General features: G+C 37.5%; 1 protein-coding gene across 1 annotated transcript; it reads right to left on the bottom strand.

The window, feature by feature from the left end:
- Nucleotides 1–494: 494 nt before the first annotated feature.
- Nucleotides 495–14,753, bottom strand: LOC142969285 (complement C4-like). The gene is made up of 41 exons (XM_076109107.1): nt 14,692–14,753; nt 14,289–14,478; nt 14,021–14,189; nt 13,836–13,906; nt 13,658–13,746; nt 13,486–13,568; nt 13,308–13,395; nt 12,704–12,827; nt 12,422–12,563; nt 11,839–11,951; nt 11,589–11,750; nt 11,317–11,484; nt 11,029–11,220; nt 10,621–10,764; nt 10,368–10,491; nt 9,894–9,965; nt 9,570–9,782; nt 9,353–9,467; nt 8,993–9,063; nt 8,760–8,899; nt 8,446–8,661; nt 7,968–8,019; nt 7,771–7,860; nt 7,480–7,686; nt 5,621–5,696; nt 5,292–5,484; nt 5,089–5,175; nt 4,014–4,176; nt 3,419–3,612; nt 3,106–3,264; nt 2,957–3,016; nt 2,793–2,883; nt 2,540–2,711; nt 2,337–2,427; nt 2,024–2,098; nt 1,847–1,949; nt 1,655–1,744; nt 1,439–1,543; nt 1,256–1,339; nt 1,015–1,147; nt 495–929 (listed from the first exon to the last, which is right to left on the bottom strand). Exons 1-41 carry the CDS (start codon nt 14,751–14,753, stop codon nt 788–790), a joined length of 5,115 nt encoding a protein of 1,704 aa, XP_075965222.1. The 3' UTR covers nt 495–787.
- Between the last annotated feature and the right edge of the window lie 2,325 nt (nt 14,754–17,078).

The following is a 17,078-nucleotide window of genomic DNA, read 5'->3' on the forward strand; positions in this document are numbered from 1 at the left end:
GTGAAGTTGAAAAGGACGGGGTCTGGAATTTTGAAATAATAATTGAATAATGTGACTTAAGATAATTGATTTTTGATTGAGAAGCATGTTAAAAATCACACATTTTTAATTGTATTCAATAAATAGCTTACAATCCAGTATGAGCCCTGCAAAGTCAAACGTCTTTGTAACAATTAAAATGCAGTCCCTTCTTGTCCCACAGCTACATGAGATATATATATATATATATATATATATATATATATATATATATATATATATATATATATATATATATTTATTAAGTTCAATGTTGTTCGTTGTATTATCACAGTAAGAAGAAGAGGGAGTGAATGAGAGTCGGGGGCACGATGTCCATCCACAACTTCTGGATAACACAAGAATTGCGTTTGGACAATCAACACCAGACTCCCTGTCAAACCTGTTTGTTTTTTCAGTTGCTGAGTTAAGTTCCATTTTCAAATAATTATCTCAACATATAACACATACAAAGGTATTTGCAAACATTAAGCAGTATTTCTTTTTATTTAAACACTGGTAGCAGTATTGGACATAAAGACATGATTGATGGTCACATTGTAAGTGTAGTAAACTTTAAAATGACACTACAGTGGAGTCAGTCATTCACTTACTCTCTAGCAAGCAATGATGTCTCAGTACGTATATATGTTCTTATGCTATGCTTTCAGGATTATAAACGGTTAAAAAGAGCTCTAAACATCCATGCTGACTGTGCATATCATGGGAAACTACTAAAATAAAAGTTAATTCAAATGAATTGTCCGTTTCACTGTCTGCAGCCATCTATCTTGTACTCATCTGTAAACCCATTAAACTGTTTGCAGGCAATTTTATGTGCAGATTTTTTACAGTCTTCTGCCGAAGGCTTTCTTTCAACCCAGGTGTTTGACTCCAACAGATACTGAATCCTAGAAAAAAGGGACAGAGTTAAGAGAATCAGAATCAATCATTGTAAAATTATACTTCTACTTTAATATTATCGACTACACTTACTTTCCATTGGAGTCCGTTGTGGAGCCATCTTTGCCCATGATGAGATACTGTTTTCCCACGTCTAACTGTCCTTTGCAGTGACGCCTCTTAGCAAGCACTCGAATAGAATTCTCCTTCACAAGGATATCTCCATCTGGTAGACAGATTATTACCATTATATTTATGATGGGTCTTCCAAGCATAAACATTTAAAGGTCAATGTTACAGCGTCTTCTAAGCCTTGTGGTTACAGTTTACTTACGTGATCTGAGTACCTCGTTTACATTAATTTTGTACAGCTCAAAGTTACTCTTCATTGAAACATTGAGGACTTCAACCATGTATGCTGAAATAAAACAAAGTGTCACAATATGAAAGTATGAATTTTCAAGGTCATGGCAATAGTAGATACTTTACACCATGATGTCATTTGTGCAGTACTGACCGTAATCTACTGTAGGGAAGAAGCAAGCGTGTTCTAGACGGACATTCTTTGTGATTCTCCGACCACTTTCTGATTGGAATGTATTTTGCATTTTATGACAGGGTCCTAAAGAAAAGAAAAACATTATGCAATTTTAATTATTTATACAAACCTGAAGGGTAACGCTACATGTATTCATGGGTGTTTATCAATATTGGTCTTAGTGGAATGGCCTACTTTCTGCACATTGGCACACATCCTCTGAGCACAGTTTGGAGACCATCTTGCTTCTTTGGGGGGCGGAGTAGAACACAGTACACCTTCTGTCTGAAAGGAGGCACAACTAGTTCATAAACTCCTGGCGAATTAAACAAAGATGTCCCCTCTATCCTGACAAAAAATGCTAAAGATATCAAATAAAAAGCTTACTTGGTTCATAATAATCATAGAACACAGCTGGAGCAGGCTGTAGAAGGCCCATTGGTACTTTCTGTATAGCATCAAAGCTAATACATTCCTCTGATTCAAAGAGCTAGAGTGAGAAAATAAATATTTTAGTACTGAACATTTAAAGTCTGTGTGTATGTAAATAGATTTCAGCCTTACCTCATTGAAGTAGAGGAGCACTCTTCCATAGGAGACCTCATAATGGGAAATGTATAGCTCAGGTGTCTCTCTTAGCTACAAAGAGACAAGATTTTAAGATTTTTAATTTTTCTTTTTATGATGTCTACTCTTAAATCATACACTTTCATGTTTGTAGGTTAAGAATGAAGGCTCACTAAGCTTAGAGTAAATACTGTAAACAGAAAGATGACTAACTATCAACACGTATCTTGTAATCGAGGAATGGAGGTGGCACAAAATCGGGAAATGAGAAAGACCCATGGATGAAGAGGAGGTAGAGGTAGCTACTAACCTTGTCCAGGTCCTCAGTTACAACCTCAAACCCACTCAGAAGTGTGATGTCAGCAATAGCCATTCCTGTGAGATTGACGTTCAGGCTATGACTACACACAGGAAAACAATAAAAAGACACAGATTTATGAATTTTTCACGCAAAGCTCATGTCTCATGAGTACTTATGAAGAGTGAATGTGACGTGAGTCCCGTTCAACTAACCTGACACAGATTGTATAGGTCACAGCCTCGTCTGAATTTAAGTTGTTATCAAGGTCTCTCCTGTTTCGGGTTCGAGCATCAAACCACTCAATTGCTGATCGTGGCACACGCACCTCCGGTTCCTCGTTGTTATCGAAGTCATCGTAGTATTCATAGTTTTCTGTGACCTTAGCTAGGGAGACAGAGGTTAATGTAACTGTGTAGCTTTTATTAGAAATCTCATGTGGTTGTGACTTCAGTGTCAAAAGCTCACCGGTGTACTTGACTTTCCCCTCCACTGTGACACTGATAGACATTACGTCACAATCGTCATTGGGGTCCAGCAGATGGTAAGCCTTTACAATCTGCCAAAGAGATTGGTGATTTGTTGTAAATGATGGATCCCTTTCAGCATATACACACTTTAATCAAACTTACTTTAAGCTTGGTTTGGCCTGTTCCTGTCAATTGCACCATAATGTTGTTCCCTGAAAATCTCTGGAACAAAAGACACAAGAAACGTAATCTAAGAAAGATGTTAGATATTTCTGTGTATTTAGTGCAATGTTGATGATGCTCTTTGATACCTTAAGGTCTGTTTCCACCTTTTCCTTCGTATTTTCCAATGCAAGTCTTACAATGTCTTGCTTTCCTTGGACTCTGAACTCTGCTATTAGATTCACTTCAGGCCTGACGGACCTCTTCAGCTCATACTCCGCGAGGGCTTCCAATGCCATGATGGTATCCTTGGCATGGTAATAAAACATTAATAACACATCTGCACTCTGACAGTTAGTCTGGACTAAACTGTATGATATGGGACCACAGGAATACAGGATCTATGTCCAAAGAAAGAGATTCCTAGGGTTCAAACAATTCTCGATGTAGCATCCCAATCACCTGTGATGTTTTGTAGCCTCCAGAATAGTTTTCTTGGGTGGTTAACCAGCAGGCTGTTTGGTCTGCCCACTTGGTATGCCCAAGTTCCACTGCCGCTAGGAGGGCATAGGCTGTAGTCTCTACTGTGATGGCATCTGCATTTGCTTGATTCTGTGGGTTTGCATTTGCTGTCCACAGATAACAGCCATTTGTCCCTGATAATTAGAAATAGACAATAAGTAAAAAATACAAATATTTCAAACAAGCAATTTGTGATACACATTTTGGTTGTCTCTTAGGGTTGGGCGATATGTAAATATGAGAAAATATAAATTGATCAACTGACAATCGCTCTGCTACATACTGTTAACAACATACAATTACTTGAATATTTCTGGGTGTATTTGGCATTGCTGTAAATCAATTAGAAGGCCTGCTTTATGGCAACATTTAATTTGTATTTGATTTTTGCATCAATGTAAAGAAATACTTTGCTTTGTCAGGCAGTTCATTTACTGGATTTACTAAACATCTCAATTGATTATACTCAATAGGCAACAAGGAATTTTATATTTTATCCATATCGCCCATGTCTATTTGCTTTGATTGGACATGCCATTGGTAGCCAGTGTATGAAGTTTTGTCCAGGCAGCTGAATGATCTGTTCCCTTTGGCAGGCAAACTGCGAGGCAGTAGACTGTAATGGCAACAGCATAGGGATGCTGAATCTCTTCAAGGTGCGACTGGAGATAGGTTGTTGATCTGGCAAGGCTTGCTTTCTGAAAGTAGCATGAGGGCAGTCATTGTTATTTTGCTTAGAATGGCGTTAGTTTTGAAGGTATTTGAATGAGGGCAAATCAATGTCAATATCCGCGAGAACAAATGAGATCCACGCGCACGCATGTGTAGAGGCAACTCAAACAGCCACGCACGCATATTACTTTTGCGAGCGCTTTCACATCACAGAATATCTCTGCTTATGCGAGCAAAATTGCAGCCTGCGAGGATAAAAACATACTTTGAGCATGAGGAGCATCCCCTGGCCTGTCCCCTCCCCTGCTCTTCTTCACGCAAAACTTTCACCTGCTTGCTCACAAGTGGTTTTTCAATCCTTGTCAAGGATTACAACCAATTAAATCTAGTGATAGAATGGTGACTGGGTCTGGCCGTTTAGTGTCAAAAAGAAAAACCACCCGCAAGTGAGAAGGTGAAAGTTTTGCAAGAGGAAGAGCAGTGACAGTCAAAAAGTCACGGGATCACCAACGTTATTACAATTCATCCTGAGGGCGTTACACGAATGTCTGTTCCCAATTTTATGGCAAAATCCACAGAAAGATTTTCATGGTAATTCCATTCACAACCACACATGTTAACTTCATGTGTGGTTGAAGTTAACATGTGTGCGCTGTGTGCGCTGAAGGAAAAGCCAGGTATCCAAAATTTTTAGGATGCACGACCCATTAATGTGTGCAGATTTGCGCTAGAGGAAAAAAGGGATCACCAAAATCATGAGGATGCATCCTCTGGGTAAAATAATGTCTTTACAAAATTGCATGATAACCTATTGGATATAGATATTTATATAATTTAGTCTGGACCAATGTGGTGGACTGCCATCCCAAAAGACAAAAAAACCTGCAAGCGTGGCTAAAAACAGTCACCAAGGGCAATACGTCATTTTATTATCTCACCGCATTATTTCTCAATTCGATTTGCAGGAATTGAAGCGACCGGTGCAATGCAAGACTTATGAACGCCGTCATAGCTGCAACGTCTTTCTGCGTTGAACAAACGGAGACAATACTGCATTCAAATCACAGCTTTTAAGTGTGTTGACACATCTAATATTGTTATATGTATATGCGTGTTCTAACATGAATGCAGAAGAGGTTACCATAACTCCTCTGTGTAGCACTGGATGTGGGTCACCGAATGATCCATCAGTCTTCTGTATTGAGAGCAAGTAACTGACTGAGTGCCTGATCTCTTCTTCTGGTACAAACCTAGCCTTCCTGCCCTGCTCTCCAAAAGACGCTGTCTGACGCTGCGCCACCAGCGATAGTACTTTCACTACAAGGGCAGTCCCCCTGAGAGAGAATGTAAAGCCCAGGAGAAAGGGGATGGAAAATAAATTATTTATTATTTGAGATAATTGGAAATGAAATTTACGATGTTAGACATAGAAAGAAAAAATCATTACAGCGGCATAAAACATATACTCACCAATTACTAGATGGCACTGAATACCATGATCCATAAGAACCGTCGGGTTTCTTTTCTGTTAAAATCCTTATATAACCTGACAAAACAAAAACAAAAAATCAATAACGTTGTTTGTTAGTGACCTGTAGAGGGCAAAACGTTTATAACATCCCACAAGAGACCGAAGTGTTACTTTTGATTCCCAGATGAACGTTATAATACATGTTAAGTAACTTGTCCTTTGCAATCTCTCAATGTTATTTCCAGAAACAATGCATACGTCTCCACCCGCTAGAACAAATCTTCCATTCCTTTGTCTTTTTCAGTTCGGCATTCATTTCCAAGAAGCAACCACCACTGGCAACCACTGACATCCACCATATTGTCATGTTGATAGGCCTCTTTCATCTTGTATTACTCCTTCAATTATTGCAGCATTATCTGTGGTGTAGATACTCTTTTTCTTTACATTTATTCCTTTGGGATTTAGTAGAATTTAGTTTTTCTACAGTCAACATATTGCTAAACAAGCTACCTATTATACTAGTTCTCTGGACTGGAGCTAGTGTGTTGCTAATGTAGGGACAATAGTTTTTTTTTGCTCTTACCTTTGGTTTTCTGAAAAAAAATATATATAATTATAATTATTTAAAAACTCTGCTGCAGGACTCCCCAGCATTCCCATAATAGCCCAGCGTTGGCTTTATAACACTTGCATTCTATCAAATTTAGGATTTAATTCAACCTATTTCTAATTACTTTCAAGGGTTTACACAACTATATCCACCATACTCTGTACACTGTAGGTCACTGATATCTGTGACCTACAGACCCGAAAACCACAAATCTTATTCTATTCACTGTTCAAATAATGGGCCTTTTGCACAAAGCGTGGCAACACGCCACTAAACTCTGAAACACATTATTTCCAAGGGCCATGACAGCTTTGCGCTGCGTCAAGAAAAGCCTCGGCAAGCGCTGAACTTTGGGTATAGCAGGCTACTCTTTTAAATGTAGCCTACTTTTGGAGGCACAGTTTCTTTTTGAGGACTTAAAGGATTAAATATAGAAGCTTCATATTTATATAGTGCCACTCTGTTGTGTTGTGATTGGTTGTGATTGGTAATCTTTTAACTCTGAGAGACCCATTAGACCCTTTTTTAGGGGGGGACAAGGGATCTTTAGGGGGAGATTGCAAGTCAACAGTATGCCACATAGAAGTGGTGTACATCATCTGAAAGCTGGGAACCTGAAGATTGATTTGGGATGCAGTTCAGTATTGTGTGATGTTGCTCTAGCCATAAATCATAAATTGATTCATTAATTATGTTAATTAATGAGTCAATAGGTTGATATTTATTACAAAGATTTGGTGTTAGAAATAATTTTTACCACTCGAGGAATCAATATAAATGTTAGAAAATGCCTACAAAATAGAACATAAAGACACCTAGACTTTGAAGAACACCATAGATGCTGTGATTTGGAATCAAAAACTTTTGACATTTTGAGATTTCTGAAATAATTGACTTTTTCGGCAATGGCAAGCGGTTCTGTTCTGGAAACTGCTGAGAAACTCTCTTATTGTCAATATACCTAATTTGTTGTCCTTATGGTGGTGCTAGTGGAAAGGTCAAGGGGTTAGCCAAAACATAAGAATACAATTCAATTAGAATTCTTCCTCTGGATATCCACGGCCAATTTCATTGCAACGCAACACCAGTTGCTGTCAAGACACCTTGTTGTGGACCAGAGTGTGACCGGAACTGACAGGCCACCTTTAGATTCTGCTAACGCAAGGACAACAAAATTTGGCTCAAATTTTTTCTTCTTCACTCTAAATTTGTGTGAAAGACATTACACAATTGATCACTTCCTACCTGTCTCGATTTTGTCAAGGGCATCATCTCTGGCACCAGCAGGCATGTCGATCCATTGGTCACTCAGGTCAAGGTAGCGGACAGCTGACAATGTAGGGGCCAATCTCATTGTTGTCTGTTCTAAACATCCTGTAGGCAATACGATCAGTTGAGCAACCTTCTGAGGAGAAAGAAGGTTCCTCGCAAGTGAACTGCCAAATCCATCCTCTGTCAGATAAGAACATTGAAAGATTAAGACACTGTCATTTACAAAGGTCTGTGAATCGTATGTATGTGTCTAACAGCACATACCTTCCGCTGAAATGAAAATATTGGAGCTGGAGTCGGGGACCGTGTTATCTGGCAACATTCCACTAATATTGAAAGTTTTTGTGCTCCTCCCTATTAATATAGAGATAAGTAAATTGATTAAAGTAAATGGGAAATATGAACAATATGAAATAACATCTACCAAGCAAGTTTCATTAAGAAATACTGAAAGAACTCACCATCAAATTTATATACTCGGGTTTCTTCTTCTCTCTTTTCTAGTCCTTCTGTCTACAACAAAGTAGAGAGCTGATTACTGTGTGTCCCTGGCCTTACACTTGAAGATATGCACATGGTAAACACATGTTGATTTGAGTTAAAATTACTAATAAACAAATAAGCTCATTAGTTAATATTTTAATGCATACTCATAATCAATTAAGGCATAAATCCTTTAGCACACAAGCACAGAAATCAAAATGAATAACTATTATTAACACTTTTATTAATTTTTAAAAACGGACTAACCATTAGTGTAAGTGTGAGTTATGACAAAATGCTGATATGGGACATATGGAGGGTTAACAAAGGCAAGTGATTTTTACATTAGATCCACTATGACTTCCAATATGTCATATATATGTCCATATTTTGTCAGGTAGGCAGCTATCATAAAATTGTTTTGCATGGAAGTAAAATATTATCTTTGTCACTCACCAACACACTCAAAGTCTTTTCAATTGCATCTATTCCCCTCTCGTTCTCTATGTCATAGAGACGTATTTTGATGGGTATTGAGCCGGTTACCATGGGGACAGCAGAGAAGGAGACAAGCTGGGAAGACTGTGGCTCCACAGTGATGTTAACAAAAGATGTAGTGGTGGCTGAGCCGGGGGAGCAAAGGCCTTCGGTTTGCTCCATATGAACTGCCACCTATAAAAAACATAAAGATTTTAATTTCTATTCGTACAATAGGTGGTTGCTGTTTTTAGTGCCACTTAATAATGTGAGTCAATTAGGGATTTTTTTACCTGTAGTCTGTCTTCGCCATAGTTGTAGATAACCGGCGAAATGGATAGTTGCTCATATTTCTTCACTGAGTAAGGCAGTTGCAGAGAAACAAATGCGTCCTTAAATGCTCTGAGCTCAGACGGCTTAACTACACAGAAACCTGAAAGAAACATAGTGTAAGTGAATTACAGGTATTAATAAGAAACCTCTCAAAATATCCAAAAGCAATTGTGGAGTGTTCAGCAGTTATTACCAGTGGCTGGAGATAAAGTGATGACCTGAATCTCCCATGTGGTGATGGAATCGGGTAGAGTCAAACGATGCCTAAGGGGTTTCAATTAAGATGAAATGAATTAACTGACTGTAAGATGCATCTGACAAATGTTTTTGTCTACTTGTAGTTTGTACTGTAGACTTAAGGTAATGCATTTACCTAGATTCACTTACACTGAACTTTATAAATGATGAATATAACAATATTAGAAGCAACAAACAGTAACAAATGCAAAGAATAAAAACAAAACTATGTAGTAGCAACGGTTTTAACAGCTGTAACTAGCCACTGATTTCCACTGGAAAAGAAAATATAACATAAAAACTGTCCACCTTTTACCTTTTTTTCCCATCTACATCAAATTCTTTGAATTCAAAGCTTGGGGGAAAAAATCGTCGAATGTACTGAGCAGCAGTGTCCATGAAGAACTGTTCAATGTCAGCTACGTCTGCAGCTAAAAATGAGAAAATGAGACATTTGTAATTTCACTCTGTGATAATTGTAATCTTAGCAGGTGTGTAAAGTATTTAATGTTCACAGGACAAGTTCATCTCACTCCTGCCAAGTCCTTTCTGGGCGTCCTCTTGTATCTTTTTTTGTCTCAGACGCTCTCCTTCAAGGCAGCATTTTAAAAAGGCGCCAGCACAAGCAGGATCTTTAACCACCAGAGAGACTCGCGTCACTCTTTCCTGACATGTTCGTCTCATAGGGATGAGAGAAAACCCGCGAGCACAACATTCTTGCATCTGTTCATCTGAAAAGTTTGATTCTGAAGGTGACATAAAAAGAAAAGGAAATATCCTATTTTTATAGCATATTCTTTGCAGAATAATCTTACATTAGCTCAGACCAGAGTCATAATGCCAGAATGTTGTCTTACTTATGGTCATCATTTCCTGTTGAATGTCCACTGCACGCCTTTGCCGAGCAGCTTGTGAATCACAGCCAAAGCCTGGAAAAGTAGCATAACAGCATTAATATTCAGCATGGGACAATAAGTAAGTGGATAGTCACTACATTATAATCACTGCCTCAATATTCTCTCCTACCACCTGTAGTAGTATTTACTTTTGGTTTCATTTATTTTTGGATAAAACTGAAACCATCTGCATATAAAAAAACATGTCCTTTGCAATACTCACACTGCAAAAGCCTACGTTCCATTATCTACAGCTTGGGATATATTAAAGAATGTGAGTGTGTTCATTTAATGTACTGTAAACCTGAGACCATCTTTATTGCATTTTGACAAGTATAATATACTGTATAACACAAGTTAAACTAGATGCATAATGGTTTTGACCTGTTAACATTTTCAAGGATTTAAGGAAGAATAATAGTGTTTCTCTCATACTGTTTTTCCACATTGACTGGGACTGAGACACATAAGACAGGCCAGCATCTGTTAGTACAGATGCAGTATCAGATCCTCCGCTGTATGAGCAACCAAGGTCATATGACTGCATGGAGGAAAACACCTGAAAAGTAGGAAGAAGATCTTGAATTTACTGTCATAATATATGGGTTGAATTAAATAACCTCAGTGTCTTGTAAGAGAGAGAGAGAGAGAGAGAGAGAGAGAGAGAGAGTATGTGTGAAAGTGTTACCTGTTTGGCTGTGAGTTTATTGTCGGCATTGAGAGCGTAGATGGCCTTATCTACAGCCAGCAAAGCCACTCTGGCTCTTTGACCATATAAATCCAATTCTATCTCAGACCTTTTTCCAGGTTGGAACGGGCCTTTCAGCTCGACCTAAATATACACACGTAACCACATAGGCTGAGTTCAGTAATTGAAACTAAACTAGACAGGAACATATTTATTGTTGACAAAGAATGACAATGATAAAGATAAAACACCAACCAAAGCAGTGTTTGTTACTTTACAACATTATTTTGCCGACCATCCCAACCCCCTCCCCGCGCCATGAAGTGTAGCAGGCTGCATACAGACTTAACTTATTCAAACACAGTAAATAGAAGTCAGTCTGCACTCGTATCTGTTCTGTTTACTCACCTTGACCTTTAGCTCACATTCATCCCTGACATCTACCCACACCGAGTCCGCAATAATGGCACCAAGCGCATTGTAGTAGTAGCCAATCAGACGGAAGGATGGCACCATATCAGATGTTATTTCCAGGTTGTGTTTGACTGAAGTACCAAATCTAAGAGAGCCCGTTTTTATTAGGATCCCGTGACTTAAGACCTACAACATAATCAATTTAGAATTGTTAGGATTTAAGAAACTGTTGCTTCTCTTCATCAAAATAGACCATGTTGTATTCCCTCAGTTATGTCTCACCATGTAGTATATGAACCCAAGTGTTGGGCCATTGACGGTGTTGTAATCTACTGTTAGTACCTCGCCCACAGAGTACATCTTGTTGGTAAAACTCAGGTAAAGGTAGCTGTTACTCGGAGATGAAGCAGGCTGAATTTCTTTCTCTTGCTGCTGGCCATCTACCGACACCTAATGAAGTCAGGGTGTTAGAGAACAGTTAAACTGAAGTAAAGGAAAATCCGGTTCTTTATCAATTTGATAATACATCTTGTTAGTTGTTCAGGGATACTAACTTTAACAGTAATCTGAGCCGCAGTGGGAATATTAAAGACAGGATACACTGCCCCCTCCTGGTCGGTGGTGCCTTGCCAAGAATCCTCTGAAGATCTTGGTAGTACATCAATCTTTACTGGCACACCAGCTGCTGGGGAGCCATCTGGGAGACGCACGACCACCTATAATGACAACAAACAATATATTTTACACACAAAATCATCACAGTCATGTACATAGCTGTGTACACCTTGTTATTTGCTTGCATACCACCACATCTAGCGGATATCCAGGAAGGACATATGAGCGAGTTCGAGAGAGATCCATGGTGTATTTGTGGGAGATGATAGGAAGGTAAACTTCTGCCTCTTGCATTTCACCACCTGGGTCATAAAATGCAGATGAAATGAAAAATCACAATACTATTCCCAGTATCCTCCTCTTCTTCGTATTCATCTTATACCCTCTCAATTACTAGATGCTACATCTCAAGGTGTTTGTCCTTCAATTTTGTGATGAATTATCACTATCATTATTGTTATTAATATTATTACAATTTGCATCATTATCATTATTATTATTAGTAGTAGTACTAGCAATAATAGAATTGTTATTGTAATTATTTTCATTATTGAAATGAAATACTGAGTTTTTCAGTGACAATACTTTCTAAGACTTGCATAACAAGAAACAGAAACAGTTGCCCGGTCATTTAACATGAGTAAACATCATGCAGGACACATGCTGCTGTATTCTAAACACAAAGTATTTTAAACATAAAACATATTCTCTCTTTACGACACATGGTTGCTATTTTAAACACGGGTTTATAGTGTGACAGAGTATCCTTTACTTTGTATGTTGGTGACAAACACTCTCAAGTAGAGTTGTGCTCCGCTCTGCTGTAACTCGGAGAGGGTTTTGTTTTGCTGTTTTTGGAGGTGCACATTTAAGTCTGCTCTCTGGAGAGAAGCTGCTGCAGCTCCATCCTTGACCTGCAAGAAATGGCATACATTGTTGATGGTCAAGTACTGTAACAGATGCAAAATGTTACCAGATTGATCTTAGATCTTGAAATTAAATTTTATATAGATATCTAATGTAATGTAATGTAATGTAATATCTGTTTCCTCACCGAACCAGTTAACTCCAGTCCCCTGATAAAGACAGGCTTCATTTTCTGGCTACGGGTTCTATCTCTTTCCATCACTCCAACTTGGCAGTGGTAAGCCCCTTTAACTTTCTCGCCATGTGAATACCTAGAGAGAAAGTTAAGGCAAAAAGAGTGTCTGAAAATGTAACTAACATTTATGGTAAAGTTTTAAACAAGAAGCCTAAAGATTATAACATCATCCTGTTTTGTAAAATATATGGAAAAGCATTAAGCTTTCCTTGCTTTTTGTGGGTTGCGATGGCCTATTTATGTAACATTTTATCTTTGGTTATTGATGCAGATAAAAAGCTTTGTATGGTTATGATGTGTTTTCTGTTACGCATGTAATGGTTTTACTCTGGTTTCTGGCAAGGTTATGGTTTTTATAAAATTGGACGGATTTTAAGTTGTGTTTGGCTGAAAACTGTTGCTCTGACCTGGCAACAGCAAGGCGGAAGGCAATGACATGTTTTTCAAATAACATTGTTTTTGAGTTCTCTCGGCATATCAAGATGCCAAAATGTATTAATACTTTTTTCACATGAAAACTTAAAGTGAGTTTAATGGGAAATGAATCAACACTTACCTTGCTAAGATGGAAAAGTCAAACTGTTCTGCCTTCGACAAAATATAGCTCTGCTCCATTGCAATGTTCACCTCAAAACTCGGTAAAACTGTGTAAAAATGAAAATGTATTTGAAAGGGGTATTATCTGTTAATTTAAAACAAGAAGGGAATGTTTAAATTAAATTAAACTAGCTTACCAAATTTTTGGACTTTGAATTCTCGGGAAGCAGCATTTGCTTCATCATCTTCATAGTGTGCTGTAATCTTCCATGTGCCCAATCTTTGTCAACAAAACATACTGTTATTATAGTGTATCAAAGTATTTGTTGTTATGTAAGAAGCAGTTTTTGTAAATCTGTGTTAACATACTTTGATACATCAGGTATGGTGAATGTGCCTTGGAGTATTCCTCCCTTGGCAGTATGTATGGTCCTCATTACTCTATTTCCGACAGCATTCTGCAATTGAATGATAAAAGCATGAATCATGATATGAAACCATGTAAATCATTCATGTTGACCTGCCAAAGTCCTCTTCAATTACTCACGTATACTGCTATGTGGAACACCTCCTGAGTAGGCCTCAACGTGTGGTCAAGAGTAAACATCCTGTACCTCACTAGAAGATAAATAATCAACATAAAATGGCTTTAAAAACAATGAATTAATTCTTTAGTGGGGCATTCTTTCACATTGTTTTACCTTTCTTCAGATTTGTTGACTTTTCTTTTACCTTTCTGTGTTGGGTTGTAGATTGGCTGATCAGTCTGAATGAAGATATAGCCCCTGTGTTTTGATATCAAAACTTTTGTTTTCTTCCTGAAACCAAAGGAGGGGCTCTCTGCCACCAGCATAAGGTAGCTTATATGTTGAGGCACTCTTGACATTAGCTCTCTGTCTATCTGTAAAGATGCACATTAGAAGTTTGGGTCAATGACATCTTAGTCCCCTCTAAAATGATAAAATTAATACTTTTGGATGAGTGGGGAAGTTTCTCATACCATGAGCTCAACTATTTTGATCTCCCCTTCCATAGTAAACTGAGTGACTGCCTTCCCAGACACAACAGTACTGCTACTCTCGTGCTCCAGGTAGAGAGTGACAGGAGTATTAAGATGAGAGTTTCCCATCTGGACAAACACTTTCTCATTTACACCCACATGAAACACACGGGGGGCTGAGATGAAGAATCTGCACAAAAAGGAGAAACATAGCACTCACTGTACCCTTCATTGCTATATTTTGCATTCATGGACTTCTATGCCTAGAAATATCTGCAATGCTGCATATTTTGTTTCATCTGTTACATTATAACGAAATGATAATAATTTACCATCATGCTAAAAACACTTGTTAACTATTGTGTAATAATATATCAAATGTTGTAGCTATTTCTATATTTACCTGCTTGCTGAACACTCCACAGTCAAGAACAGGAACAGTATGGAAAAGATGTAGCGCTCCATCATGCAGCTTCTATTTCGTTGCCTGCTCTGACAATAAACGTTTGGTTAACTGGGGTTTTGTTATTCATCCACCCCTGTATTTCTCAATCGTTGGTTCTCTCAATGCCCTCCCTGATTTTTTTTTTTTTTTTAAGATAACTTGGAAAGAAGCAGCATTCCTCAGACTGATGTTTCATGTATCACATGCTAACTGGTAAAACATAAACTGGGAAAATCATCATACTGTCAGCCATAACATGTAAACTGATGTGTACAGATGTGTGACATACTTTTTGGTTCAAGTGTGTGCAAATGTATACTACATGCATGAAAGTATGAGATCTAAACAGATGTATTTAAAATATGAGGTTAACAATACAGATCAGATCATAGTTGACTGATAGATGCTTTTCAGACTACAACATGTTTGATTTGATAAAAGTCTGTTTTAAATCATTGCTTGGCTTGCAGCAGGGAAAGTGTTTCTGTTTCACAATGTGTACCCGTTCCCTCATTGGTTAGTGCAGTCAGCCAGATTTCCCCCAAATCATGTGATTTACAAGAAATCAAGTTTGCTCTTTGGGTTTGGGACTGTTTACTGGTTCAGGAATGATTTACAAAGTAGAGCTCAAGTATCTCTGTAAACTCCCTAATTACAACAATTTCTTCAGTTTAGTGCATCTGACTTTTAGTATATTGTATCAGTACTTACAAGAGCCTCCTATTCAACACATACATGTCCTGTGTTTGTAACTTTATAATTGACACGTTTGTATTAATCAATGAATTGATGAATGTGTTCTGATCGGGTAAAATCAAACAGTTTTAACGACACAGACTATTACCAGGTTGTGATCTCAGCAATGAACAAATATATGCAGAGACAAGGTCAGACACTTTATTTTCCTCCATATGAACCACTTAATGTGTAATTAACAGTTACAAAAACAATACCTAATCTTTTTTTTCAAGTGTATCAGGATACATTATGCAATTCAAGATTAAACACAGTGATTGGACAGAGAATAACTTTTCTTTTTCAGATTTACATTCAACATTAATCAAACTTGCAAGTAAATGCATCAGATTTGTATGTCTTTATTGATAATTCACATCAAACATATCTTCATCCATTAACAATCAAATTATCCCCACATAGCCAGATAAATTGTTCTATTTTATATTCATCTGTCCAGAAAACGAGTTAAATAACTCATCCACATGTTTAGTTTAGTTGTTTCATCAAGATATTATAATATGCACACACCTAAAACAAATAAAACAATTTCAGTTTATTTTCAGAACTACAGAAAATTGAAGAAATGGCAGTCCACTAGAGGGAACTCGTGAAGTTGAAAAGGACGGGGTCTGGAATTTTGAAATAATAATTGAATAATGTGACTTAAGATAATTGATTTTTGATTGAGAAGCATGTTAAAAATCACACATTTTTAATTGTATTCAATAAATAGCTTACAATCCAGTATGAGCCCTTCAAAGTCAAACGTCTTTGTAACAATTAAAATGCAGTCCCTTCTTGGCCCACAGCTACATGAGATATATATATATATATATATATATATATATATATATATATATATAGTATATATATTAAGTTCAATGTTGTTCGTTGTATTATCACAGTAAGAAGAAGAGGGAGTGAATGAGAGTCGGGGGCACGATGTCCATCCACAACTCCTGGATAACACAAGAATTGCGTTTGGACAATCAACACCAGACTCCCTGTCAAACTTGGGATGAACAGCAATATAGCCCTGGGAGGAACTCCTGCAGAGGATGGTTGGTTTCATAAAATACAATCATTCATAAAAACATGCAGAAATATATATATATGCAAAGTGCACTGACATTTTCGAAAGAATGAATGACCTGCCAGAGGAAAGCAGGCCACACATTCAAAAATATAATTAAAGTGTAGCTGCTAAAATAAGATTATATACAATCCATGTTCCAAAGGTTTGTACCACTACATGCTTTAAAAATCTACATATTGTTCAGCTAACAATTCCCATTATTTCCTACCTATAGACTGGCATATTAGTGAATCAACTTGTACTACCAAGTGAAAAAGTAAATATTTTCATACTTACATCATGCACCATCAATAATACGGTGATAATAGTCCCAAAGAAGCAGCTATTTATTATGTGTTCCTATGTATATGAAATATAAAACTGTTGCTCATTCTAACTTCTTTAAAATATTGTAAAGTACACTCTCTGCATCCGTCCTCAACCGCTGCTTGTTCAGTTTGCCTGTCCATGTCCCCCTCTCTGTCTCCTTCCTTCTATCCATCTCATTTCATGCAGGAGTGGGGTTACCTAA

This window comes from Anarhichas minor, unplaced genomic scaffold, assembly GCF_050575085.1.
Source record: "Anarhichas minor isolate MPS153535 unplaced genomic scaffold, ASM5057508v1 ptg000041l, whole genome shotgun sequence".
NCBI lineage: Eukaryota > Metazoa > Chordata > Actinopteri > Perciformes > Anarhichadidae > Anarhichas > Anarhichas minor.